We start from the raw sequence: 27,729 nt of genomic DNA on the forward strand, positions 1-27,729 counted from the left end.
TATATATATATAATATAATAAATTGTGTAACTGTATTGAAATTGATTTTTTAGAATTATGTACAATAAAAATATATGCGTAATGGATGCTAAAATCAAAGCCCCACATTCTATGATAGATAGATGCTAAAACACAGGTCCAGTCATGATGAAATCCTTGGTGTAGTGGAGCCGGAGCGACTTACCGGCACCTCATTTTCGAGCCGGAGTTCCGCCATAAAAATTTCACATTTTTAATATCAAAATAGTATAAAATTTTTATTTCTTCCAGTTTTGCAATATTTTTTTCCCAGAAGACAAGGGTTTCAGGGTGGTCAGAAAATTTAGGTGTACATGCCTTTGTGGAAATACTTTGTAATCGCAACAATCGATAAATGTTGGTGTTCTGGCGTTATCACAATTATCGATCCTTAATTCCCTACTACCTGCTTGAGCACTTGTCTTTTTTTTCATTATTATTAAAATGTACTAATGCACACGAACGATAATTTATTAATTTTTGCATTGAATGAAGCCTTGAAGCGAAAATTATAATTTTATTTTAGCAAAATAAATGATTTGTTTTCATTTCGATTATTTTATGTGAACTTCATTAATATTTAATATGGACTTGACTTAAAAAATTAATGGCTGGATAAATAAAAGACATAATATATTTAGTCGTTTTTCAATAAATTAAAATAATTCGTATCTAAATATGTATGTGCATTATCTATGAATTAAATGTTTCCAAGTTTGGGTTTTTTATTTGTAATATCGTTGTTTACTAATTTTTAATAACATTCCAGCTTTCAAATTCACTTCCCTTCCCGGTAAGGTGTTGGGCTTCCACCTTCTAATGGTCTTCACCGAATAGTACTCTTATCATCATCTTTAACAGCACTGACAAAGAGGAGTCTTTCAGCATGTATCGTAATTAACTTTTCTTTTTTTTTTAGAAATCGAGCCTTCCGGCACCATAAAATTTAGCACTACACCACTGAATGAAACACTTATACCCAATTTCCATAAAAGCTGTATTTTTGTTGCATATAGAACATAAAATAAAGTTTCAGCATTTATTTTTGTGGTCAGTTCAGTAATAAAATTTTAATAATTGATGAACTACCTTTGAAGTGTGCATAATGCCGTACTGAAGGTGTTAATAACACTTTTGTTGTTTCTTTACTTTTTACAAAAAATGCACTGTATGTTTGCAAGGACATAATTAAATAGATTGTAAATAGTTCGTTTTCACATTTAATACAGATTCATATTCAACAGATGTTATTTGCATCAAATGGATTCTAAACTGGTATATTACATACAGATACAGTAATAAAATTTAGTTAAAAATAAATAAATACATATTAAGATCTAATAATACCAAAAAGGTTTTATTTAAATACATTTTTTCAATTTAAATATAAAATTATTATATTACTTTGTACGGGTCAATTCATATTCCATACAATACTTTTTAATACATACATACATATACATATATATATTTTTTTTACTAAACTAATTTAAATATAAAACAAGTACATATATCATTCAATTAAAAAATGCATGAGAGTGCATAAATTCGACAGTCTTCTAATAAATTAAGAAGAGCTACTTAGACTCGCCATCAACAATTCCATTTTATTTAAGAAATTTTTTCCTTCCATTTTGTCAAATCGTACTTCTTTAAAAGATCCACCAAGATGCTCCCATTTGCGTTCTTGAACCAATTGCCCAGCGAAAAAGTCTTTCCTAGGCGATTGCGCAATGGATACTTGAATGCCATTCGAAGGTTCACATCTAATGGATATCATCCGGTCACCTAGAAGTAAATACACCAGTTAAATCTATGTATCTCTACAACTATAGTAAATATTATATGAAAATATTTGTACACATGTACCGTTTGGAGAAGCCATTAAACAATGTGAAGCATTCCCTAATGGTTCAACCGGTCCAGATCCTAAATGTGCACTGCTAGCTAAAAATTGCCAACCCATGCAACGGCCGACAGCTTGTACAGCTACTATTTGATGTTGGTAAATCTGAGAAGAAAAAGAAAACTTGCACTATAGTATACTCTTTAAGAAAACCATTTTAAACATACAAGCGGATAAAACATTTACTTGGCAATAAATTAAATCCCTCAATTCTTGAGGTTCATAAGACATGTGCATGACTCTTCCGTCTCTACATATACATTTTAAAGTTTTTTCACCAACATGCACAACTAATGATGTGCGACAAATTGTATCATATCTGAAAATCGTAAATAAATAAATAAATTTTATTACATAAATGAAAGAAATATATATGTACATATGTATGTGTATGATTACATACCCATGTGTCATAATATTAATTTTCACACATGACTGTGTTGGACTGTTTAAAGCATTCCAATGTGAAACAATCAAAGGATCTTTGACCTACAATTGAAAAAAAGATTAGTTTTAATTAATCAAAGCTAAGAATCGTGATTTAAGGGTTTTAAATTATCCATTACCTCTTTGGCAATTGTATCCAAAACATATTCAGTCCTCCGTCGCATAAAGAAATGTTGTGCTTGTTGAATTATTTGTTCTAGAAGTGTTTGCTGCTTACTCATTTCCAGTAATTCGTATCGATCGGCAGCATCAGGTCCTATTCAAATAAGGTATTGATTTTTCCATCGAAACTTAAAATGATTAAAAAAAAAGCAATCAACAACCTGCACGACATCGGCGTTTTGAAGGACCCAATGGGCCACTGGCAGGATGTGGAAACGGATGGTGAGTATTAGTGTGATGTGCTTGCCGTAACAATTGATGTAATGAATGTTCTAACACATGATCGTGATCAGACTTCTGTTGGGGTCCTGGATTTCCAGGTATTTTGACATCTGTAGAACCACTTTGACCATTGGAGTGATACAAGCCGATTATTAATTGAATACCTGGCAAAACCTGAAATGTAATATGTTTATTATAATATAATCTTGCCATACTATCTATCCATTAAATGTCAAGGTTCATACTGTAGCCACAATCTGATTGCCGACAACCATGTGGGGAATGGGTGCATTCAGCTGAACAGCCTCAGATGCTAGTCGAGCGAAGAGTTCTTTACAGAAAAGAACATTCTGGGCAGCTTCTAATCGCTGTTTCCAATGGAGGTCAGAGCCAGGAACTCCAGCGGCTCCTGCTGTAGCTACACCTAGTGCTCCGGCAGTTAGTTGAGTATTCAATAGTTCTTCCTGATCTAAAATATTGATAAAAATAAATCATAGTTATGCGAATATTAGTTGTCTTTTTTTTTTAGTTTTCAAACCTTTTTGGCAAATAACAGAAATAAATGCAACTCCTTGTAATTCAGCAGGAACAGTGACTCGCAAAGCTGATGGTATTGGCACTTGAGCTCCAGGTAAGCCAGCGACTGTAGTTATTGTATTTTGAACTGAATCTTCGGGGGCTTTACTAACCTAATGAAATATAATGTACGTTTAAAACACTGATGCATTAAATAAAAGTGCAGGGAATAACAAAATTTACTTCAAAAACTCCAGACTGAGGAAATTTAGAACCAGCAGTTCGATAGCTTAGATCCCCAATTATTGTATTTGAGACTTTTTTCAATCGCCAATTTTGTCTCAATCTGAGTAGTTCAATATGAAAATCACTTGTGTTTCTGGAGTTTCGCAAGTTTTCACTGGCTCTTAATCTCTCAACTCCGGCCAAAAGTGTACTAGCTGCACACCCCAAAGCTTTCTTTCTACCATAGACTTGTACCATTGGACGAGATTCAACAGCTTCTTGGGGCACCGGGTCTAAAACCTAATAAGGTATAATTAATAACAATATGTACATTTATATTACGTTGAAAATAGTGCAATAAAGTATACCATATATCGTTTCTCTTTCGCAATCGCGAGTACGTCTGCTAACACACATACTTCGGTCAAAGCACTTCTCAATTTATTTCTAACCGAATCCCAAGGCCAGAGGCTAGATTGGAACCCAGGATCCTTGGTATCTTCATCTGCCGTTTTAGAATCGACAGAAGCATTGTCATTAAACTCCTTTTTGACAACTGTCGTAACGGCATCGTCTGCTGTCTTACTGAAGTCTATTTTCTGCGCTAGTTTGGCCAAGTTCTCGGACATGGTCAACGGTCTGTAATGTGAGATTTGAACGGTTGAAAAAAATAAATCATATATTTAATTTATAAATTTAGATAATACTGACGCCTGGTAGACTTCTTGACCATCGTATGTGATTTCTTGTATTTGGTTTTCAATGGGCGCCTCCACCGAAATATTGACGGAGTACGCCATCTCCACGGAAGTTGATTAACAATCTGTTAGCCTAGTGATCTGATAATGTGCTCTGGAATTAATAACTTGATAACTCTACCCTACGTTATCAACCACTGACAGAACCGAAGAAGCCGGCGGATGCTTTTAAGGCCTAAGTCATATTTGCTATGTCCATACTCTTTTGTAAATCTAAATTATTAAATCAAATCGATTAAAAGCTTTTCTAAAGGTCAACGAAGTCAACCTATAAAACCCTTAACACAAAGCCACCAATCTGAAAGACACTTTCCACATAGTCCGTCCGCTATAGGAAAACATTGGAGGGGGTATTACTTTATTACCTCCAGGCATATGAGGTACGGTAAATGGATTATTATTATATAAAATCTCGATCACGGAGCATTTGGCACTCGAGTTCTCTTAGTACAATATTTAGTGTGTGTTTCTTTCGATTGATGGAGTTTTGGGTGCCAGATGTTCCGTGATCGAGATTTTAGTGACTTGTGCGAGATCGCTTTTTGCGGAATAAGATACTTATAGGAATACGGAGAGCAACTTATAAATAATCATTGGAAGTTCTGGAGTTGCATAAACACAAAAAAAATTAAACTCTTCTTTATGTGATAATAAAACTTTTATCTAAAGTTTCGAAGATATTGCTAATGGATTTACAAAGTATTTCTTATCAGTTTTTGATAATTGCGTGTCCAACGACAGTGCTTAATCTCCCTCCAATCTTACTTCGTCAATCATGTTGAATATTAATAAGTTTGACATTTATAATATGAAATATGGGTAATTGGACTATTCGTCACATTGGGGTGGTCACAAAGACAATTTTTGCCATGAAAATCGTGAATACACAATATTTGGCACTCAAGTTCTCGTTACTATGATAGTTATCGTTAGTATGATGGACTTTTCGGCTGCCAGATGTTCCGTTATAGAGATTTTAGTGACTTTGTGACGAGTAATTTGTGACCAGTAATCACCGAACCGAAATATGGTTTTGATATATTGAAGTCGTCTAGTTCTTTGGGATCTGATTTCATTCCCGATATTATTTTGAAAGGTTGTGAACTCTACTAAATCTACAATTTAATTTTGAAATCTTTTGTATTCCCAGACATCTCGAAATGCAGAAAAGTCACCCCTATTTTTTAGGTAATCGGATTATTATGCACATTGCGATCGCTCAAAAGACAATTTTTGCCATGAAAATCGCGAATACAGAATATTTGGCACTCGAGTTCTCGTCAGTATGATATTTATCTTATTCACGTGGAGAGTAACTAGATTGTTTATTTCATGACAATGACAAATGTTTTAATAGAGGTAGTAGTGGGAACAAAATTCTTCAGTTGGTACGATGTGTCTTGTTTTTAAATGTCAGCCGTCTGACGTTTGTTTCGTCAGTGTACGTAAGTGAGCGTCTCGGAAGGGCAATATGGTGACTGAAAAAGAGGTGCTATCGGGTTTACGGGAACGATACGAGAAGGCACGTCGTCTCCTGGAGGAGGGGATTCAGACAGATCCCACGGATCAACCTCACAAATCCCGTTACGCAGCTCGACAGGAACTATTGGCATTGCGAGCAGCGCTAGAGCAGTTGCCCGCACATTCCGAGAATCACAGGTCAAAATTAGCTGCCGTATTGTTAACGCTTGGACGAATCGGACTTGATACCGACGAGTTGTCTGAAGGTGAGAAAAATCTTGCCGCATGCATCACGCTATTGCAAGGATTTGAACGGCAACCGGAAACTGTTCTGGTCGCGCTCAATGCACTTAATCAATTTGGAATCCTATGGTCTCAGAGGGAAGATGTTCACAAGTCTAAAGTTCATTTAGAATTAGCCGAGTCTATCTACAAGGATTTCAAAGCCCTCGATCAAACTCCCATCAATATATCTGATTTGTTTCTCGCACCTGATGATACTCTCTCTACAGATTCTTTTTTGAATTTGGAAAAGACTCACACTCTCACTTTGTATTACTTGGCTCAGGTGTATGGGACTTTAGAAGACTTTCTGAAGTCGGCTGTGTACTGTCACACTACGCTGAAGAGGCAGTTGGAATTCAATGACTTTGACCCGATCGATTGGGCTCTCAATTCGGCTACATTGTCACAGTTTTTTATGGAAAATAATGGATTTAAGCAAGCACGACATCACTTGTCAGCTGCCTCATTTATTTTGGATAAATTAGAAGAGCAACTTTTGAAAGAGACGCCTGGAAGTGAGGTGCACGATGCTAAAATGGAAATATTAAAACATAGGTCGGCTGACGTTGCTCGCTGTTGGACTAAATATGGCTTATTGCTATTGACTACGTCTAAAGACCGCCTTATGCATCATGCGGATGATGATGATGATGAAGATTCACTATCTTGCTCTTTATCTTCAGGTTAAAAATCAGTTTTTCTCAATACACATAATACCTACTTACATAAGAATAAATGATCAACTATTGTTTTTTTTATTTCAGATCTGACAAAGTTGAAACTTTCGGAGAACAGTTCTGTGTCCGCAGCTGATATTGCACGATTGACATTCTCACTGTTAAACTTATCTATTTACGAAAATCAAATGACTTACAAATTTATTCTTACTTATGATGATGCTAAGATTGTTTTCCCTGTTGTAAAACATTGGATTGACAAATCAGCCTCATATTACACAATGGAGACTTTGGCTTCTGATCATTTGCAAATAATGCAAGATCTGTCTCAACTTTATAAAGTCTTGGCATTTTTCGAAGATGATAGCGAAAGACAAGCAAAAATGCATAAACGAAGGATTGATATTTTGGAAAAAGTGATAGTAGATTTGAATCCCATGTATTATATGTCGTTTCTTCGTCAAATATGGTATGAACTTGCCGAGACTTCAGTGGAAATCTTGGATATCAAAATTGATAAGATGAGATCTTTGGGCGATGCTCCATCTCCTCATGCATTAAAGAAGATAAATACTCTAGCTGAGCAAAGCATAAAATATTATACAAAATTTTTGGATTCTTTGAAGCAACCCACATCCGAAGAGATGCCGAGTACATTCACTCCAGAGACAGAAAAAGCCGCTTTGGGTGCATATTTCCAAATTGGTAGTTTGTATTTGAAGATAGTAACGCCGAATAAGGTCAATCAATTGGAAAATTCGGAAAAGACTTTGGAAGCTTATCGTAGTTTGGTAAATTATTGTGCTTCCAATGAGTCTGCAGCTATAAAAATGAAAACTGAATTGAGCTTATGCAAAGAGATGGTCGAATTGCTCCCATTCCGAATACAAAAATATAAAAGAGAGTTACAGGTTTTAGAATAAATTTCTTTTCAATCATCGTAAAGAAAATTCTCAAATTTTTTCAATCATTTTATTGGTTAATATTTAAAAAAAAAACTGTATTTTTGGATAGTTGATGCATTTAAATCGTGACTATGAATATGTTGAAGCTTTAGCTATTATATATTTTTTCCAATGCACTGTTACATTTTAAAATAAATAGTTAAGATAAATAAAAACAATGTTTATATATAAATGTAAACATATTTAGAATGAATGGTGAGAATGTTGCATATTGATTAATAATGGAAATTATAACTTAATCTAGTCATTACAATTCTTTTTTATATTATGAAAATACATATAATTAATATTGAAGTTAAATAAATTAATGTAATATTCCAGATGACTGTTTTTAATTATTTTGAACTCTGCCTTTTCCAAATGGTGATGCGTCATTAGTACTTAAGTAATAGTTCCCGCTGGCACTAAAAATTAATGAACAAATTAACGTTTTACAACAAAAAATACAACTTAATTGTTATATATAATATGCAAAAAGAATTTACTTTTTATCAGCAGCAATTCCCATATAAACTACAGGAGTATCAAAACCACTCGAAAGTTTCTTCAAATAGTTATCATAATTGATAGCTTTGTAAGACGGGAAGGCTGTAGGATTCCCTAAACTTTCAGCCCAATAATGCCACGATCTCCAATGACTGCATAAATCTGTGATGTATTTCATTAAATTACATATATGTACATTTCTCTTGAAATTAAGTTATTTAATTGAAAAGTGCCATACCTTCAGGAGTGAGAGGCTGGAAGACGCCAGCTTTGCAACCCGGTTGGAATCTTGCTCCATTATTTGGCCAGAAATCAATTGTACCCGTCACCATTGGTGCACCATAAAAACCAGCATCAGTATGGATTATGTCAACAAATTCAGCATCATTTTTATCAATATGTTCCATAACTAAGCCTGGGTAAAACAGGGGGAATGCAGGGTCTAAACCAGTAATCCTATAAATTTTCAATTATTTATAATCCGTCTTATCAATTGTAATTTGATTTCAATATTATACACACCTCTTTAATTTTATATTAGATTTTTGTAAAGCTTTTCCGATGAAGCCTGCGGTTTGTCCTCCTAATGAGTGTCCAACAATGTGAATATTATTGGAATTGACTCCACCTTCAATCAATTTTAGTATTTCATTTGTTACCGCAGATGCAACCTTAAACCGAATAAAGTATTGTTTTTATTGATTTTAGTTTTTAATTTGATTTTATATTATATTGTAATGTGGAAACGTGGCAGAGAGTATCCGCTGTCTAAGTGCATTCATAGGTGAATACTAAAGACCTCGGATTAGACAAACAGTATTCAGTAAGGCGAACAAAGGATACGCTAAGTTCTCACAGACCTGGGCGAGTGCATGCGTAAACAAAAGACTCGCCAGGGTAAACCTTTAAGTGACAATAGATAATATACACATTAATGAATCGGGGAAGCTGTGATGGGCAACTTGTCTTTTATAAGAAGGTATACACGGTAGATCAGATTATTCTGGAGCGAGCGGTGATCTGGTGTGGACCTCCTGAATCGTTTTAAAAATGCTGTGAAGCGACTTTGGCCTTTCATTTGGATCCTGAACTCACCCCTATGCAGCAATATTATAATTTACTAGTGTTGTAACCGATGACATATCATCGCATGGGTGTTGGCATATTAAGTTATTAAATAAAAAAAAAATTAAAAGAAATGTGTTGTCGGTCATGGGTTCGATCCCCACGCGGTTGTATTTTTTTTCAAACATCTTTTAATTATATTTAATATGAAAACAAAATGCTAAAAACTACATATAAATAATATAAAACACCCATATATAAATAAATTTTCAATAGATGGCGGTAAATTCTATGGCAAGCGGAAACATTAGTAGTGATCACTAAAGCCCGGACCCAGAAGGTGCCGCGTATTGTTCAAATGTTGTAAATGCATTGTTAAAGGTTTGCCGAACCTTTTTTTACAAAGGATTTACAACAATGGAACAATGAGCGGCACCTTGGCTATCCTACCTCTAGTGATCACTATATGTAGAAGTTTTTTCTTTTGTTATTGTATTCGTATATACGTTTTGGCTATGGTTTAGCTGTGAGTACATATGTATGTCGAACCGAAACGACTATTATAGTACGGCGAGCGTTATCTCGGACAGACACATAGATGGAATGGCGATATTATATGTATATATGGTGATATCTCGGGTTTGTAGGGAATTAGAGGCTAGAAATCTAATTTACCTTTTTAGTATTCGGTGCTGCATTTACTATATATGAACCGACAGCCATGTTAGACCAATCAACAACAATGACGTTAGTTTCGGGCTGCCATTTCAAATAAGCTCCGACAACAGTTTGAACACTTTCCATATTCGTGTTTTCTTTGTATCCATGTATATACAACACTATTGGATTTTCAACTCTAAATTTTTCGTGTGTTAGCAGTTTTGTAAATTCGGATAATTTTATATCATAATATTCGTTGAGAGTTTTCCTAAAAATATACTAATGTGATATTATATAATAAAAAAGCGAAAAATATACAAAATAGTAACGAAATACAATATTACCCTGTGTAAAATCTCAGATGAATATCTCGATAGTCATTATTGCGATCTATATATGCTTCTGAAATTATCATACACATTCCAATCAATAACAATAAATACATATTTGTCATATACGTGGTTTATATCGTTGCTTAAAAATGAGTTAGTCGGAGTTGTTTGAGCTGTTAGCTGTTCAATCGTTCGAACGCAAATAAAGCACTCGGATAATTTGAAAGTATCACGAGAATCAAATTATTTTCGAAACTATGGATAATGCACATATAATAAATCCGATGTACATTACATTACGTACATGCATTAATGTGAATGTTATACTCACACATGTACTTACATATATAAATACATACATAGGTTAAACAATGAGCGAAATATTGAAATATTATATTTTCCAACAATATTTAGTTTCTAAATGTTAAAATATTAATTTTTTTTTGAGAATACATAGTTTTACTCACTGAATATAGTCAACGGTCCCTCGAAAACTTGTGGATCAGGTCCTGTCCCAAATATGTTCGTAAGAATATTGGTTTTTGCAAGGTTCAATAGTGTAAAAAGCAACACAAAGATAAGTTTAAGTTTAGCCATGATGTATGATTGTGGTCACTTCCAGTGATCAAATGCAATTCTTATGTTGTCGACTTTCAATTTATACTATCATCATAATGTTAACAAGTCGATTTTGCTACGAAATGACTTTTAAAGTTGTCAACGCAAATTAAATACACGTTTTGAACGATAAACATGTGAGAGATAAATATAAACAAGAATGATGAGCAGAATAGCTATGCATGTACATAAGTTTTGTAGTCTTTTTAGATCATATTTTTTATTAAAAGAAGTTACTTCAGCAATTTCATTGAAATAAATACGGTCAATACATATTTGAAGCTAATTTATGAGTTACACGTGACTTTTGTTTTAAAATCCGTGTCAACAAACAGTTTTGAATAAGCACTATTAAAAAGGTTCACAGGTTAACAATATTATCTTACATACTTACGTATTTGTATAATATGCAAAATTGTCGATCGAGCTTAATAGCTTCATAGAAATTTTTAGCTTCTATAAAATGAATATTGCAATATTTGCTTAAAACTAGCCGGCATTGCTAGGCATTATTGAAAAATAAAGTAAAAACTCTTTAAAAGGCTCCGACCTCTATGCTTACTCATCTGTTACATACAATAAATAAATTTATATGTATGTATATCATTTAATTATTTTTCGTTTTAAAAGTAGATTTTTCCATTAAAATGTATGTGTTCGTTTTGACTATAACTTAAATTTTAGATTTTGTGTTCGTAAATTCTAATATTAAAACATACACACAGAGAGGAATCTCGAGCCCTGGAAAAATAATTCCATGCCATATGAAAAATATCAAAGAAAAAAGGTTGTAGATATATTTTTAATATGTGAAAAATCAATTAGAACAATTAGAAAAATACCTATATGTTAAATGCTATTTTTTGAAATAATCGAACAAGAAAGTATTATATAACAGGTACGATTTCACATGGACACAGAATGCGTGGATTGAAAAATAATAAACATTTAGCATTAAAGAAATATATGTATTTTTATGCAGAATAATAAAAAATATCAATATCGATCTTTCGAACGTCCCAACACGGGGCCCCTCAAGTAGTCCGGGCCCTGGAACTTTAATCCCAGTTTCCCCCTCCTCTCGGCGGCCCTGCATACATACATACATACAGTCCCATGACAGCGAATTACTAACACCATGCGGATTTTGCAAATTCTATGTTTAGAGCTATATATTGAAGAGTAGGTTCGTAAAATTAAAACAAAGATGTGTTTATAATGATTATACATAGTTTATTTACAATATTAATACAACATATATATATATTATTAATATTTTGTATGTCCACCCTTATTTCGGAGACACGATGCTATTCTTTTGGGCATACTCTCGATACAAGACGCAATGGTTGACTTTATCTCAGGATCTCCCTGCCACACAGAAATTATGTTTTGTTTTAGGATATTTTTATTGGTACATTGGAGCTTATTTAATTTCATTTTAAGGGTATGCCGGACATTTTCTTTAGGATTTAGATCGGGAGAATTACCGGGCCAGTGAAGGAGCGGTAAATTGTGGTTGGACATGATTTTTTTCACAATTTTGGCTTTATGGCAGGGTGCAAAAATATTGCATTAAGTGCAGGCGATCCCTTTTGTCAATTTTGTTTTGTATAGAGTGCAATAGGGTGTATCGCAATACCGTTATATATTGCGAAGCATTCATCATCCCTTCTACAAAATACAATGGCCCCCGACCTTCCGCTCTAATTGAGCCCCAAATCATGAGTGACAGCGGGTGTTTCACATTTTTTATGACACAGGACTCATTATACCGCTTGCCGACTCGCCTACGTACGTATTGGTGAGTCGGTGTCATCAATTGAATTGACGACTCGTCAGAGAAGTGAACCTTAAAAATGTTAAAAACATCGATTAATTCAATTCATTCAAAAAAAATTAGACAAATAATTTAATTTCAATTAAATTACCCCTTTCCAATCGTCGAGGGTGAAGTGGCGATGCTCATTAGCCAAATTGAGCCTGGCTTTCTTCATTTTTGGCGTCAAAAGCGTTTTTTTAAGTAGTTGTCTGCCATTCATCCCCGCGTCTGCGAAACGGCGTTGTATTGTCCGAGTCGATATTTCGGTTCCGCTCCCGTAAATTTGTCTGGATTTTTTTATTTGTGGCAAACCGATCCTTCTCAACAGTATTTATAATATATCGATCGACTCGAGGACCGTATTTTCGAGTGCCACAACAATTCTTACGCTTGGTGACCGTAGGATTTTCACCTCTTTTTAGTTGGGTGCTAATTTTATGCACACTGAAAACTCTAACCCCCTAATCTTTAGCAATATATCGTATAGAATACTTCCCAGTATTTAATAATGTGGAAATATTGGCGATTTTCTCCATAGATAAATCTTTATTTCTTCCCATCTAAAAAGGAAAGGGGTTTTTTTCACAAGCAATTTAAACAAATAATTAAGTCACATTTAAAAAATTTAAACACTTTAACTTACTTCAATGATATCGATAATATACAGGAAAGCAAAAATCTCTTCAAAACTAACTTTTCTCCCAGTGAAAGCACACGTCTACACCAAACGAATTTCAAAGCCAAACTGTGTATTTGCACTTGTTCGGTTTTTAAACTATTTGTATAAACACTACTCATCCTATCCTTCTCTAAATACATAGAATAGGATACAATGAATGGTCTACAAAAAAAACCAACCCAAAATGTTACTTAAGACGGCGCAGGTACACAAAATAGGGTAAATACGCGGGTGTTAGTAATTCGTTGTCATACGACTGTATATATATATATATATATATACATATATATATATTTTGGTGTATCTATGCTGAATCTCATTATTTATGTATTATTTTCATTGTTATTATTATACTATAAAATGCATTAAATATTTTTTTATTATACGTATATATCAGTATATTATCTGCATATGTATTCATAATACATAATTATTTACATCATTAATTTTGTGATATCATTGGATCTCTGCTGATACACCAATTATGTTTTATTGAATATATAATGCATATCCAGTGCATATATTATATATACATATGTACATATGTATATGTTCATATCTTTTATTACCATCGGAAATTATGTTATCGAAATTTTTAAACCATTAAAAATCATATTGTAACAAAACATTTTATTAATAATATTTAAATATTGTCTTGATATACATACAATAAAAACAGTGATAAATACAGGCAAATGAAATAAACAATATAAATTTCTGTGTAAACATAAATAAATAAATGCGGAGCAGTTTAAACTTGTATAATTTATATTATAATTGAGGAGATGAAAAATAAAAAATATTCCAAAAGTATTAACTGTACATTTTCATGAATATATTTTCTAGACAAATTTCTGTGCTTATTTGAATCGTTTGTATAAAACGATATATTATCAGAGATAGAAATGAAACAAATACAATTAACCACAGATTCAAAAATCCAAACCACTCCCTGTCATTTTAAAAACTATTGCTTCATATTCTAGATCCTCTATGTAACTTGCACAGCAGTTAATGTTTTTGAGGAAAAAAATCACTTGGCTACGTATGTTCCGGCCATTCCTTTTCCAAATGGTGTACAACAATTTGTTGTTAAATAATAATTTCCTTTGGCACTGTGAATAGAATTAAGAAATCAAATAAAATTAATCGTATTATAATACAATATATCGATGACTTGGTGCACAGATATTGTATGTCCATTTAATGATTTTGCATATTTGTGGTATACATAAATTATCGGTCTACGTCAATGATCAAAAAAAAAATTTAAAGATCAAAAAAAAAAGGGTGCATGGTAAACGGTACATACTCACGTACATAATCACTTAATTTGCGGGAGCAGGATACAACAGGAACAAGAGGAACAGGCTTTTCCTCCCGTATTAATGTGCGCGCGCAGAATACGGGAGGAAAAGCCTGTTCCTCTTGTTCCTGTTGTATCCTGCTCGCGCAAATTAAGTGAGTATGTACCGTTTACCATGCACCCTTTTTTTATGTTTCGACTTAAGATCTTTCGATTTTCGATCTTTGCCTTCCGATATTTGCGTTTTCGGGCGTTTCACATTCGGGACCCTGAGGTAGACCCATAAATTATGTACTTTGAAAGGAAAAACCTGGATTATTCCAGCATCTACAAACTTAAAATTTGATACAAACTTAAATATTCGATACAAATTCAAAAATGGACATACAATATCGGTGCACCAAGCCATCGATATATTTAAAATAAATTACACTGACTTTTTATCGGCTTTCACTCCCATGTAGACGAAATTTCCGGCCGTATTTGGAGTTCTATTTTCCCTTGAGAAAGCACTGTAAGATGAAGCAGTGATTGATGGAAAGGCTGTCGGATTCGTCACAGATTCTGCCCAGAATCTCCACGATCTCCAATGACTGCACAGACTGTCGTCAGACAGAGGTACTGGTGCAAATTTTGGGCATCCTGGTTGTTTCCCAACACCTCCATTTGGCCAGAAGTCTAAGGATCCCGTTGCGACTGGCGCTCCATAAAAACCAGCATCTGTGTGTACGATGTCTACAAATTCGGCATCGTTTGCGTTTATGTGACTTAAGAATAATCCTGGATAGTATAGTGGAAAAGCAGGATCCAAGGCAGACAATCTATAATAAATATTCGAATATAATAGTAAATACAACGATGTTCATTGTGAATTAATAGAATGAATCGAAAGTGTTAACCTTTTTAATTTTATATTACTTTGTTGTAAATCTCTGCCTATGAATCCAATTATTTGCCCACCCAGGGAATGTCCGATTAGGTGCAATAGATCTGTGTCTAATCCTAAGTTTGAAAGTTTAACAATTTCTGCAGCAACTGCTGCTGCCACCTATTGAAAAAATAAACAACTTATATAATCTATGATGATTTATGATGAGTTTATCATCTCAAACAATAAGAACGATGTTCCATTGGCTACGTCCACACTACTGATATCTACACCCGATATTTACGAAATTTTCCATATCCTGTTCCCATATTGCAACCTGTGGTTGCTATTTAGGAACTGGTTATGGCAAATTTCGTAAATATCGGGTGTAGATATCGGTAGTGTGGACGTAGCCAATGTCTATTCGAATCTGGAACATCGTTAGGTGTCTAAAATATCAAGATCATATCAATATAAGCCAGCAGAATGGCTCTGTGTTTTCGTTTGTGTTTAGCACCGATATATTACTGGGTTCGATCCCGTGCTAATCTTCAATACTGGTTGTTAAATTTGGATATTTGTGACTCCAAGTCGATCGTTTCTTATCAGATTTTGCCAATTTATCTGATTTTCATTGTTGAAACGGTTCCTCAAATTGACAAAAATCATCCTACCCTCCGTCACAAATATCTGAATTTGATTTTTGTACAATATGTAAAAAATTATGTACAAGTCTAAATCTATAGACGTCTCAATGGATTAATTAATTAATTGCTAATTTCGCGTTCTTCAGTCAGTGATTTATATAATAAAAATGCTGCAATGTTTGTAATTAATTGTCTCGGAAGGCGCATTGGGGTCTACATGTCAGGCCTTCCTGGTATTTGCATATATATGTAAAAATATTAATAAATATCTAAATGAATGAACCTTTTTCGTGTTGGGTGCAGCATTTAATACATAATTTCCAAAGGCCATATTTGCCCAATCGACTAATACGAAATTTGTGTCAGGTTGGCCTTTGAGATAAGCCTCAGCCATGACTTTGACGCTCTCTTGCTCGGCCGTTTCTTCAAATCCGTGCACGTAAAGTATGGTGGGATTGGATTTTTGAAATTTACCATCTGTCAACAATTCTTGAGATCTGGGCAGTTTGTAATCCGAATATTCTGCGGTTGTGGACCTAAAAAGTTGACAAATTATTATTATTTAAATGCATTGCCGCAGTGCGATAAATGGCTGTTGAACCAGTCGTAATATGTAAGTATAATATAAATAACAGTGAGCAAGATAAGAGTACATATGTTATTCAGTGAAAATAAAATATTGAAGTTTAAGCATATTTTTAGAAGTCTCTTTTTAGTTTTATTCTTACTCACCCTGTGTAAAATCTTAAATATATATCTTCTATTACATTGTCGCGATGTGGTTGTAGACCTGAAAGCATAATTAAGTTATTATTAAATAGACGTAGTATGCATTGTGATCATGATAAAATTTGACCTCGAGATCGTTTTAAATTTGATTCGTCGAGGTTTGACATCAAAATTATCATACGAACTCGTTTTTTTGGTGACCCCGACATAGGAATTCCTTTCGTGCATATTATTAAAAAATACGTATATTTTTATACGACGAAAATTGCAATTACTGAAAATTTACCACTACGGTAGATTGAATATAGCAAAAACACCGTCAGTTTAAAAATGTTTCCAAGTGTATGCATATATGCATGTTACAGTCCGGTTCGTTTATGAACATACTAGTTTGTTCTTACACGAACTATTTTCAAATAGACTCACCAGGTGTCGTGTGAAACTTTTAGCTGTCAAAAACCGCTGAGATGTCTAACGCCAAGTATTTAGATGGGAAATCCCATGGAACCACATTACAACGTTGCTATAATTCTCGTTTTCGCTAATATTAAAAACAATATAACTTAGGGTAGGCATATTCAGAGCCAAACGATTGAGAATACAACTTCAATTTATGCCTAATATGTAGTGTGTGCATGAACAAACGTTGCCAGCAGCATAGCTTGGTGGTTGCGTTAATGCTAACCGCCGAAAGGTCATCGGGTTCGATTCCGTGGGTTAAACTTGATTGAAAAGAGTTTATTCCGAGTATTTCTGTAGTGTTGTTGGTCAGGCTTGAATATTTGTGACTCCAAGTCTATCAGAGTTTGCCAATTTATCTGATATCATTGTTGAAACGCTTCTTCATCAAATTGGAAAAAACCATCCTACCCACTATGTCACCACTGTTTTAAATTTTTTTCAAAAGTTATAATTTATAAATTTATATACATATGTATGTACAAGTTTAATACCATAGAATCATAGATGGTGCTCAGGGCCAACCCGAAAATGGCATCATGGGAAAATATAAAATTGCTATGCCACATTTATCAAGTATTAAATTTAATAATAAAAAATAACTACATAGTTCGTTTGTAAATTTGTTCTTTTGTGTACACTATAACTGGCCAGATTGGTTCGTGTATGAACAAACTATGTAGTATGTTCATAAACGAACGAATGAAATGTACACTTGGACTGTAACATACATATATATGTAGATATATACTGGCTAAATTACCCAGCTCTGTTTGAATTTAAATTTGTATATAATCGTAATTAATTCACGTGGGTAGTTACGTAATTTGAAATAGGTCGACAATAATTTGGTATATTATTTAATAGTATATTAAATATTTTGTCTCGATTATCCAATTGATTATATTGTATTGTGAATAAAAGCTTTATCTCTTGGCAGACAAGTTGTTCGTCGTTGAGATGCAGCCACGACAAACATCTGGAGACATGTAAGCTCTCCGTCAATGCCCACATTAAGAAGTGTCATTATTGAATAACTAGTGTTGTACCAGATGAAGCATCATCGCATGGGTTTTGGCATAATAAGTTATTAAATAAAAAAAATTAAAAGAAATGATCCTCACGCAGTCGAATTTTTTCAAATACCTTTTAAATATATTTGATTTAATATTTATATTTAATTTTTTAATATGAAAAAAAAAGTTAAAAACTACCTACCTACATATAAACAATATAAAACACCAACTTAAAAATTAATTAATTAATTAAATAAATTGTCAATACATGATATATGCTCAGAGACTAATTTTCCTAGAGGAAACATTGGTAGCAAACAGTATATATAGAAGTTTTTTTCTTTCGTTATTATATTCGTACATTTTATTGGCAGTGTGTTAGATGTGACGTACATATGTATGAGCGTTATCTCAGATACACAGACGCACAGACAGAATAGCGATATTATACATATGTATGATGGATCGATTATGCGATTTGCTACCTCAAAAACAGATCGGAAGCTTAAATTGAAATGAATGTGAAATTTTATATAAAATCAGCACATATGCATTTATGTATTTATTTCAATCATCATTTTGATTTCTTTTTTCCATATTTATAACAATGAAATGGCCCAGATTGGAGGTTTCTCAATATTGTAAAATATGGCGACGACTTTTTATTACATATATATGTGTACATGTATGTATGTAGTTCGACCGTCAATTTTTGGTCAAATCTATGGTCAATGGAAAAGTGCGAAACACGAATCGGATAAAAGTTGCTTCCCTAGAATGTCACCATAATTGGAACATGTCATACATTTGTCTTAGCTTCGATTCGAAATATAATTCTATTGTATGAAAAAAAAACGAATGAATTTTTTCTTATATTATTTGAATGAATATTTATGTAGTATATTTGTATTGTATAATAATATTTGTTGTATGGGTGGAATTAAGTAATTATGTAAATGAATGATTTCTCAACGTAATCTACAGCAATAATTATAGTCCAAAGTACATATACTCCCATATACATGGTCACTGGTCAGATACGATGTTAAACGTTTCACAACATTGCAATGCAAAGACAAAAAAAGCAATTAGCGATAGTTTACACAGTTCACATCGCAATCTTTAAAGGAATACGATATTTAAAAAAAAGGAAACGAAATATTTCATGAATCGTCGTTGATTGGTTCAAATTGATTTGCCAATTGTTTCAAATACAAATAGGAATAACAATGAATCTGATTCTCGTTCGCACAACTCACACTAGCACACATTAATTGAAACCATGTTACTGTCCAGAGGCATTGAAATAATTGATTCAATGTTTTTAATTAACCTTCGTTCTATCTTCTCGTTTATATATGTAGAATGTATAGATTCAATCAATTTCGATACAATCATTCAATATGTGTCTGTAAATTAAAAATGTGTATGTATGTACAATATGTACCTACATACATGCATACATATGTCGAATATCAAAAGGTTCGTTTGCATCAAATTGAATATTTATGCGTTTTTTACGACATTATTTCATGCGTTCGCGTTAAAAATTTATTCCGCTATTTACTGTTAGAACAACAGTATGTTTTAGCATTAATCTTTATCGGCGCACTTGGTGTATAATGCAATAATAGTTTTTTTGGATATTTTTACTGGTTTTACTGGAGAAACTGAATTTATACACGTTTTTCATTCCAAATCGACCCTTTTTCATTTCAATGCCAATTTGAAATGAAACATAATCTCAAATAGTATAGAGATTGAATTATTGTAATTAAAATTTTTTATTCGGACTAAAACATAAATTCAAAAGAGATATTTATTTTTTTGCTTATGAGTGTAATCGATTGAATATTGATTCTTAATAAGAATTAACAATTTTGTATGACGCAGTTCTTCTTTGATATTGAATAAAACTTATTTTTTTGTACATTTATTGTGTAATTTCGAAAGAGACTGTAACTATGTATACATAAAAGGTTTGTTGGGAAAATCGAAAACAATAATATTTACTATAAGATTGTCTTGCCATGTTTAAGTTGTATATATTATAAATATTATATTAATATTACAATTACCGAGCGAAGCCGGAAAAAATCACTAGTATAATATAATTATAAAATCGATTTCATCTAAATCAGATCCACAGTGATGACTTTCTGGAAAATACAATTAAGATTTTTCGCTCCTAGCCAAATGGCGCCCTAGCTAGTTGCCCTTTTGCCTATTTTATCACTACAGCTCTGCATATACATACGTAGTTTTATCTTTATTGACACGGTTTATAGCTCAACCCCTGTCACAAAAAGGAGGATTCATCCCATTAGAATGAATGGCGATAACACTTTTTCAAATACATATACACCTTTTCTATAGTTACTACCTGGCTTAAACTTACGCCAGGTAAAGGTTTTTTGTAACGCTCGTTAGGTTTTACTCCATCTATTATATTATGTTTACTCGATTTATCATGTGAAGTATTGTTTTTCATTAGTTGATTTTATGTGAAGTAGAATTTAGACCATCGAAAATACACGCACAATTTATTTAAGTTCTAGTGGATTTATTATTGAAGTAGACGAGAGACGCGCGAAAAGATAAATATAGAGAGAACGAGTTGTCTTCCGAAACAGTTTCGTATGAACGTTTCGCTCTTGCAAAGCTAGAAATATAACACACATACGTAGACATGCGTGTGTATGTGAAAGACAAAAAAAAAAAGTACATACAAATAATTGAGAGGAAAGGCAAAATAAATAACGAAAGTTTCGTAAACGCGCTGTAACGAACCGTGATGAAAGCAATTTACCGGATCGTCGACCGTACGGTAAACTCTCTCTCGCAATCGCACATTGAATCCGGCACGTGTAAAAGTCGATATAGCACCGCAATTGCACGTGCAAATTCCGCAAGTCAATACCGCCGAGAGGAAAAGTGGGTGCAGTTAATGGCATGCAAATGAGATACGATTGAGGGAGAAGCTATCTCGCGCAGTGCGTGAGATAAGATCGATCGATAGTGCGCTTTGCTTTAGAGTTTTATTTTTTTTGTTTTCAGGAAATGGAGTCGATTGTTTCTCTTACCTTTTCCCCACCAAAACTTCTTCCATCCGTCGCCGGCCTTCTTGAACATGATGGAATACACGTGGCGATGCTCGCCGTACGTGAGTCACATATCGACTGTTGGACTTGTCCGACCACGACCGACCGGTAAAAGTGGCGGTAAAGACGGGAAGCGGTAAAAAGAGTGGGGTAAAACGCCCACGGCTGTTGTAGTAACCGTGAACCGGTAAACTCGACAGAGATGCACTCTCAAGATACACTAATAAATTAAAATGTGCGTCAGAAGACGTCCAAGTGTGCTGCTGGTTATAAATTGTGCTTTGATTCGATCATGGTTATATGAAGGGTTTCTAAGAATATCTTTTCTAGGGCTGAACAGTTTTCCTTTAAGAGGGCTGGACAGCAGCGCCTTGTCCATACAAACGTACTATACTTCTCCCTACCTCAATTATGGCACTAGAGAAATTATTTTTTAATATGCTATGGATATCCACCATTGGGGTGCATCTATCGTTTTATTTTTTTGATTAATTATTTTTTATAGGAGCTAGGAGCCGCCAAACATCTATAAAATCGCCTCTTTTTTACACCCACGAAAAGAGTCTAGCGTGGTTATTTAACGGTCGATTTAAAAAAAATACGCCGATAGATGCACAGAAAATATTTTTCTCATACCGATGATGAATTTTTTTTAAAAATTGATCCAGTTTTGGAGGAGAAAATAGTAGAATACGAAACCTCGATTTTGTCAATTTAAAACACGTTTTACCTGGTCGAAGCACAACTGTCGCATTCACTCAATATTTATATTGATATATATTGTCGCATTCACTCAATATATACATACATTCAATATATATATCGAAGAAAGGAACGGTAACAAAATTAAGGTTTCGGGTGTACAGCCCTCTAAATAGGGTATTTTGTTTTCTGTGTGTTCGTTATTTTTAAGGTACTTTGAGGATAATTCATTTATTTATTTAAAAAATTGTCAATGGCGCCGTCCACACACACGATATTTTCATATTTAAGAGGGCTGTACACCCGAAACCTTAATTTTGTTGCCGTTCTGTTCTTCGATATATATATTGAGTGAATGCGACAATATATATCAATATATATATTGAGTGAATGTGACAGTTGCGCTTCGACCAGATAAAACGTATTTTAAATTGACAAAATCGAGGTTTCGTATTGTCCTATTTTCTCCTCCGAAACTGGACCAATTTTTAAAAAAATTTCATCATCGGTATGAGAAAGATATTTTCTGTGCAACTATGCGCGTATTTTTTTTTTAAATCGATCGTTAAATAAGCACGCTGGAGTCTTTTCGTGGGTGTAAAAAAGAGGTGATTTTATTGATGTTTGGCGGCTCCTAGCTCCTATAAAAAATAACTAATCAAAAAAATAAAACGATAGATGCAACCTAATGGTGGATATCCATAGCATATTATCCATAACATAATTTCTCTAGTGCCATAATTGAGGAAGGGAGAAGTCTAATACGTTTGTATGGACAAGGCGCTGGTGTCCAGCCCTCTTAAGCTGTTGAATGGGATAATACATAATCCCCACTTTTTTAAGCTGTTGAATGGGATCATACACAATCCTCAGGTTCTTAATGAATTTAGGTTTTATGCACCTATTGAATTCGGGGACTTGAGGAATCGTGATTTGTTTGTTCCTCCTGTGGCTCGCACAACTATGTCGGCGACGGCTCCTATATCTAGGGCGATATATCTGCTCAACCGGATTGCTGGTGAAATTGACCTCTTCAATATAAACTATGCTAATCTGGTTGAGTGGTTGTTGAGGAATGCCAGTGGTTGATTTTGCCAATAATAAATGTGAATGATTGTTATTTTTTATGATTTTAATTATGTTGTGTTAATATTGTTATTATTATAAGCTATTATTATTGTTATCATGTTATTATTATTGAATGACTGGCCACAGTGACGCGTTGGAGCTCTCCGATATGGAAATATCGGTAGTAGATATCGTTCGTGTGGACGGCGCCAATAGCAAATCAGAGGCGGCTTATAGAAAATGTTTTTAGGTATTGTCGGGGCTTTTTTCCCATGTAACACGGTGGAACGGCGTTCCGTCACCTTTTTGTCTCAGCATTTTTTATGTTTCAAACGAATATTCTATCTAATATATATAATTTGGAAAGAGACTTTGTATGTAACATTGGTTGGTTGGTTCGTTCGTAGACGACACGTTCGATTTATTTTTTTTTCGATTCGTAGGCGCCGATTCGATTTTTTACATCATTACAGAATCAATTCATACCTTTCCATATGAACTGTATCTTATTTAAAGTAAAATAAAAATAAAATAGAATTGTTGTATTGCAATTGGAATTATTTGTGGTGATAATTTACCGACATGCTCACCGAGCAAGGCTGATTTCTTAGTAAATAATAGTAAATAATAAAAAACAAATATTGAATCAGTTTTAAAATGGCTGATTTTTTTCTGTGTAAATACTCAGAAAGCTCAATAGTTATTTAAGAACTTTGAGTAAATACAAATTGAAAATATGTATGTATTAAGCAGCTTGATTAAAATATTGAACGTTTATGTCTAAACAAAATCAGTTCAATGTAATGGGAATCAATTTGAAATAAACAACGTACAAAATAATATAATGTAACGAGAGTTTTAAACGGAATGTTTGAGATTCTGGATTCACGTAGGGCACGGCACATATTCAGTGAACGAGACGAGTGTGCATAGATTTGAATATACAAAATGTGCTAAAAGGTCGTTTACACTCGGCCGTTGTGCAATTGAATTAATAAGAACACCACATGAAACAAATAAACATACAAAAATGTGCGATGGTCGAATGATGTCATATTTTCAGCCTCAGAATTGTTATCAAATGAAAAAAAATTCAGACATACATATATACATACATGTTGACATACATATGTATACGAAAATCAACAATGTTCTATTTCATTAAATTTCAATTTTTAAAATCGTTTGTAACAATTATAAAGGTTTTGTAACTATCACCAAAAACAAAGTCATTAAAATACAGAAATACATGTGTACAAGTTAGAAAAAAGAGTTTGTTGTATAAATTTTAGGATTTCATCATCAAAATAAGAATTTCTTTTACAAAATTGTACCAACTGGTCATTTCAGTACTTTTTTCCATTATATTATTATTTTTTTCTGTATTTGTTCAAACGATAAAGGTATTGTGTAATTTGGAAGTGATGTAACAGTTTAACAATTGGGTATTAAAATCAGATGAAAGTTATGTTAACACTTTGACGGAATAAAATAACCGTATTTGGTGAGTATTATACTTTTACTATACATATGTGAGTTCGTATAAAATATAATACAGACATTCATGTATGTAGTTTTTAATATATATATTTAAATATATGTACAATGACAATATATCAGAATAGTTATAATGGAACTTACTTGTATTTGGGGTGGTTATGGAAAAGAATCCTTGAATTTTCAATGGAAAAATAATGAATATGTTAATTAACAATACAAATTTGAATAAATGAAACATTTTCTTAAAATGTGTTAAGTATTAAATTCTTCAACACCACAAGATATGTATGTACTTATAATCACACTTGGGCTTGGAACAAGATTGCATTATTCTGTTCGGTTGAAATACCTTTATATACACTTTATAGTGATTATTGTACAGCGTGATTTAGGCATACTGTAGTATTATTATACCATAACTATATATGGATATTGTATACAAGTGTTTTAATGCATCTGGAGAATGTTAAATACGCCAAAGGTCAACCATCCAATTAACCCTATCATGGTTTTATGAAATCTTTTTGACAAGGTGTCTCGTTTTAAACGCACCAGGATTTTATGCTGTCATTCATGTAAAACAAATTATTATGACTATGAAATAAATACGTGTGGATTATTTTAATTATTTGATTTAAAACCATATGTACTAGCGAACTGCAATATCGTAATCAAAACTTAAAATTATTTTTGTTTAAATTATATTATCATTCGTCCTTAAAATATTTTACATAGTGAGGTTTAAAGTTTGTGAGGGTGTGTGATACACACCTAGTACACTCTGAATATATGCCGTTGGTTATAAAAGGCCTTAATGAAACCGAAAAATTAGTTGTTTTATTACAATTCAACTTGGACGAATTAAAAACCATGTATGAAATATTATTTTATAATAAAATTGGATATAAGTTATATATAAATGAATGTTTCGTTACGATGCAAATCAACAGTTTTCAAATCCATCAAGACCATCGAATTTGCCATGCTATATCATGTTAGCCTAACTATTGTGGAGTATAATATTTTTAAAAATATTCCATTTTTTTACTTTTTCTCGTCTTAGCTACTATGCTGAGCTATCTGCCTTTTTTTTATTAAAATTATTATTTTATTAATTTTGTTATATTTCGCTTTATATTATATTAAATAGTTATCCTATATATTTCTTACACCATGTATATAATAATGTGAAACGAAACAGAGCATAAATCGATTTTTTTTATATTTAATATAGATTATTGATTGAACAAAAAAAGGGTACTTTGAGTTTGGGTTTTTTTGTAGAAAAATTGGTTTTACTTAAATTAAATTTTCAATTCAAATTGAAAATTATTACTGTTTTTCTTAGAATATGTAAATAATGTGAAATATTTGAAAATTGACATTATCGCATGAAAATTAATGTTTCTGTATCAATAAATTATTTTCATTTATAAACGTTCTAGTTTACAAAATTGTATATAGATGTCACTATAATAATTTGAAAAATAAATAATTATTACAAGTTCTAATTTATATATGTATGCATAATGTTGTAATTTATATTGCATTATGTATGTATATATTTAACTGTATAAAATAGAATTATTGAGAAAAAAGTTATTTCATTAGCTAAATTTGCTACACAATTTTGATATTTTCTTAAATTCATTTACAAAACATTGATCCAATATGCTTGTAGATAAAATATGTATAAATATTGTAAATCTTCAGCATTAATTACTTTATATACGGAATATTAATAAATGAAGTATTGCGAACTTGAGAAAATTTTTACTTCGAGGTTTTACTTTTAATATGTAGGAGCATTTAATACATATATGTACATACATACATACAGATATTATACCTGTTAGAATGTATTTAATAAGTTTGAAAATGCACGTGAAAATGATTAAACAATGACATCTTATCTTCTAGTATTCTGTTATATTTAATGTAAGTGGTTAATCCTCACAATGACTTTATTGTTTGGTAATGCAACGAATAATACAGATTTGTGAAGGATAACATTTTTATTGATAACACACATTATAAAGACGCTGTACAAATTTCAGCCACAGCACAAGTGTTGAGGTGTTCAGTGATATCTTTCAATTCGTCTAAGCACAAAATCAAACATGGTTTCGAAGGTGCTAGTATCATTTGTACTGCTCGCGATAGCCAGCTGTGTCATCGCTCAGAGTAATCACTTTGAAATAGGACAAAAAGGAATCAATGATAGGCGTCTTCATTACGAGATTGTGCAAAAATCTTCATCAGTTTTGCAAGTCGTCACCAAAGATATTACTTTCCCTGCGGCAGGATCAACAAATATGGCTATGATAACTTATATCAAGGCTTATGATCAATACACTAACGGAAACGGTGGATATTGTACGCTCATCGGCGGAGGTGTCGGCTATCAGACAGCTAAGCTCCACTTCAAGTCTCAGAGAGGGCATGGATTTAATTTCATTCTTGAAATTTGGGGCATATAAGATGTTTTAATTTCGAAAGTAAATAAAAGTGTTATTTAATTTTGATTTATGTTATTTTTGTAATGCATATATATGTACATAATATTTAAGTGGATAGTAAATTTTTCATATTAAAAAAATAATTTTGTATTTAAATTTATGAAAATAAATTGATTTATAAAACGTGTGTATAGGAATGAACAAAGATATTCATAATTTTATGATTTGATTTTTATGAAGTATAAAAAGTACAATCTGCATATGTATTATAATGGTTTTATTGCCAGTTTGGCTTCAAATTAGCTGACAGCATATTTATTATAAACATTTACATACATAAATTTTTTTAGAGAAAAACAAAATTTGTATTTATTTGAATTTTTTTTAATTTTCCTATTAATTAATATACAAACATTTATTAGAAATAATGTTTTTGTATTAATAATTTGTTTGATTATACTAAACGTATACTATAAGGAAGCAATGGCCTCATGGTTTGTACAGGGACATTTGATGTGGATTTATGTATTTATAGATCTCCTGCAAAACATCAATTCTCGTTAAATCAAC

The 27,729-nt window shown here is 32.6% G+C and overlaps 5 protein-coding genes across 6 annotated transcripts; 2 read left to right on the forward strand and 3 right to left on the reverse strand.

Moving 5' to 3' along the window:
- Window positions 1-1,221: 1,221 nt before the first annotated feature.
- On the reverse strand, window positions 1,222-4,431 carry MED17 (mediator complex subunit 17). The gene is made up of 11 exons (XM_077433095.1): window positions 4,208-4,431; window positions 3,865-4,135; window positions 3,515-3,796; window positions 3,294-3,444; window positions 3,001-3,224; window positions 2,695-2,929; window positions 2,491-2,627; window positions 2,328-2,413; window positions 2,111-2,243; window positions 1,888-2,029; window positions 1,222-1,806 (listed from the first exon to the last, which is right to left on the reverse strand). The coding sequence occupies exons 1-11, from the start codon at window positions 4,294-4,296 to the stop codon at window positions 1,586-1,588; spliced, it is 1,971 nt and encodes a 656-aa protein (XP_077289221.1). The 5' UTR covers window positions 4,297-4,431; the 3' UTR covers window positions 1,222-1,585.
- Window positions 4,432-5,649: 1,218 nt separating this feature from the next.
- Window positions 5,650-7,961, forward strand: LOC143912944 (KIF-binding protein). The gene is made up of 2 exons (XM_077432409.1): window positions 5,650-6,683; window positions 6,765-7,961. The coding sequence occupies exons 1-2, from the start codon at window positions 5,726-5,728 to the stop codon at window positions 7,598-7,600; spliced, it is 1,794 nt and encodes a 597-aa protein (XP_077288535.1). The 5' UTR covers window positions 5,650-5,725; the 3' UTR covers window positions 7,601-7,961.
- On the reverse strand, window positions 7,928-10,826 carry LOC143912945 (phospholipase A1-like). The gene is made up of 7 exons (XM_077432410.1): window positions 10,653-10,826; window positions 10,198-10,255; window positions 9,869-10,121; window positions 8,651-8,799; window positions 8,367-8,584; window positions 8,128-8,290; window positions 7,928-8,046 (listed from the first exon to the last, which is right to left on the reverse strand). Exons 1-7 carry the CDS (start codon window positions 10,780-10,782, stop codon window positions 7,974-7,976), a joined length of 1,044 nt encoding a protein of 347 aa, XP_077288536.1. The 5' UTR covers window positions 10,783-10,826; the 3' UTR covers window positions 7,928-7,973.
- Window positions 10,827-13,916: 3,090 nt separating this feature from the next.
- LOC143913362 (pancreatic triacylglycerol lipase-like) lies at window positions 13,917-21,539 on the reverse strand. 2 transcript variants are annotated; one of them, XM_077433097.1, is made up of 6 exons: window positions 21,413-21,539; window positions 16,858-16,915; window positions 16,409-16,661; window positions 15,510-15,658; window positions 15,048-15,431; window positions 13,917-14,419 (listed from the first exon to the last, which is right to left on the reverse strand). In XM_077433097.1, the coding sequence occupies exons 1-6, from the start codon at window positions 21,459-21,461 to the stop codon at window positions 14,338-14,340; spliced, it is 975 nt and encodes a 324-aa protein (XP_077289223.1). In that variant the 5' UTR covers window positions 21,462-21,539; the 3' UTR covers window positions 13,917-14,337. The 2 variants fall into 2 exon arrangements, with proteins under 2 accessions (XP_077289223.1, XP_077289222.1); XM_077433096.1 differs by lacking the exon at window positions 21,413-21,539 and adding an exon at window positions 16,982-17,139.
- A 5,226-nt stretch (window positions 21,540-26,765) lies between these two features.
- On the forward strand, window positions 26,766-27,524 carry LOC143912937 (putative salivary secreted peptide). Its single transcript, XM_077432400.1, has one exon. It carries the CDS (start codon window positions 26,821-26,823, stop codon window positions 27,178-27,180), a length of 360 nt encoding a protein of 119 aa, XP_077288526.1. The 5' UTR covers window positions 26,766-26,820; the 3' UTR covers window positions 27,181-27,524.
- Window positions 27,525-27,729: the final 205 nt, after the last annotated feature.

The sequence above is a fragment of the Arctopsyche grandis genome, chromosome 6 (genome assembly GCF_051622035.1).
Source record: "Arctopsyche grandis isolate Sample6627 chromosome 6, ASM5162203v2, whole genome shotgun sequence".
In the NCBI taxonomy this organism is placed as follows: domain Eukaryota; kingdom Metazoa; phylum Arthropoda; class Insecta; order Trichoptera; family Hydropsychidae; genus Arctopsyche; species Arctopsyche grandis.

Coding starts and splice junctions, on each gene's coding strand:
- MED17 (XM_077433095.1), bottom strand. CDS start 4,296: ATGGCGTACTCCGTCAATATTTCGGTGGAGGCGCCCATTGAAAACCAA. Junction 4,136..4,207: donor GGTCAAGAAGTCTACCAGGC/GTCAGTATTATC, acceptor CTCACATTACAG/ACCGTTGACCATGTCCGAGA. Junction 2,414..2,490: donor TGGATACAATTGCCAAAGAG/GTAATGGATAAT, acceptor TTTCAATTGTAG/GTCAAAGATCCTTTGATTGT.
- LOC143912944 (XM_077432409.1), top strand. CDS start 5,726: ATGGTGACTGAAAAAGAGGTGCTATCGGGTTTACGGGAACGATACGAG. Junction 6,684..6,764: donor ATCTTGCTCTTTATCTTCAG/GTTAAAAATCAG, acceptor TTTTTATTTCAG/ATCTGACAAAGTTGAAACTT.
- LOC143912945 (XM_077432410.1), bottom strand. CDS start 10,782: ATGGCTAAACTTAAACTTATCTTTGTGTTGCTTTTTACACTATTGAAC. Junction 8,585..8,650: donor TCTAATATAAAATTAAAGAG/GTGTGTATAATA, acceptor GAAAATTTATAG/GATTACTGGTTTAGACCCTG. Junction 8,047..8,127: donor GGAATTGCTGCTGATAAAAA/GTAAATTCTTTT, acceptor ATTAATTTTTAG/TGCCAGCGGGAACTATTACT.
- LOC143913362 (XM_077433096.1), bottom strand. CDS start 17,063: ATGTCGGGGTCACCAAAAAAACGAGTTCGTATGATAATTTTGATGTCA. Junction 16,916..16,981: donor AAATTTAAAACGATCTCGAG/GTCAAATTTTAT, acceptor TTATGCTTTCAG/GTCTACAACCACATCGCGAC. Junction 15,659..16,408: donor CTGCACCCAACACGAAAAAG/GTTCATTCATTT, acceptor TTTTTTCAATAG/GTGGCAGCAGCAGTTGCTGC.
- LOC143912937 (XM_077432400.1), top strand. CDS start 26,821: ATGGTTTCGAAGGTGCTAGTATCATTTGTACTGCTCGCGATAGCCAGC.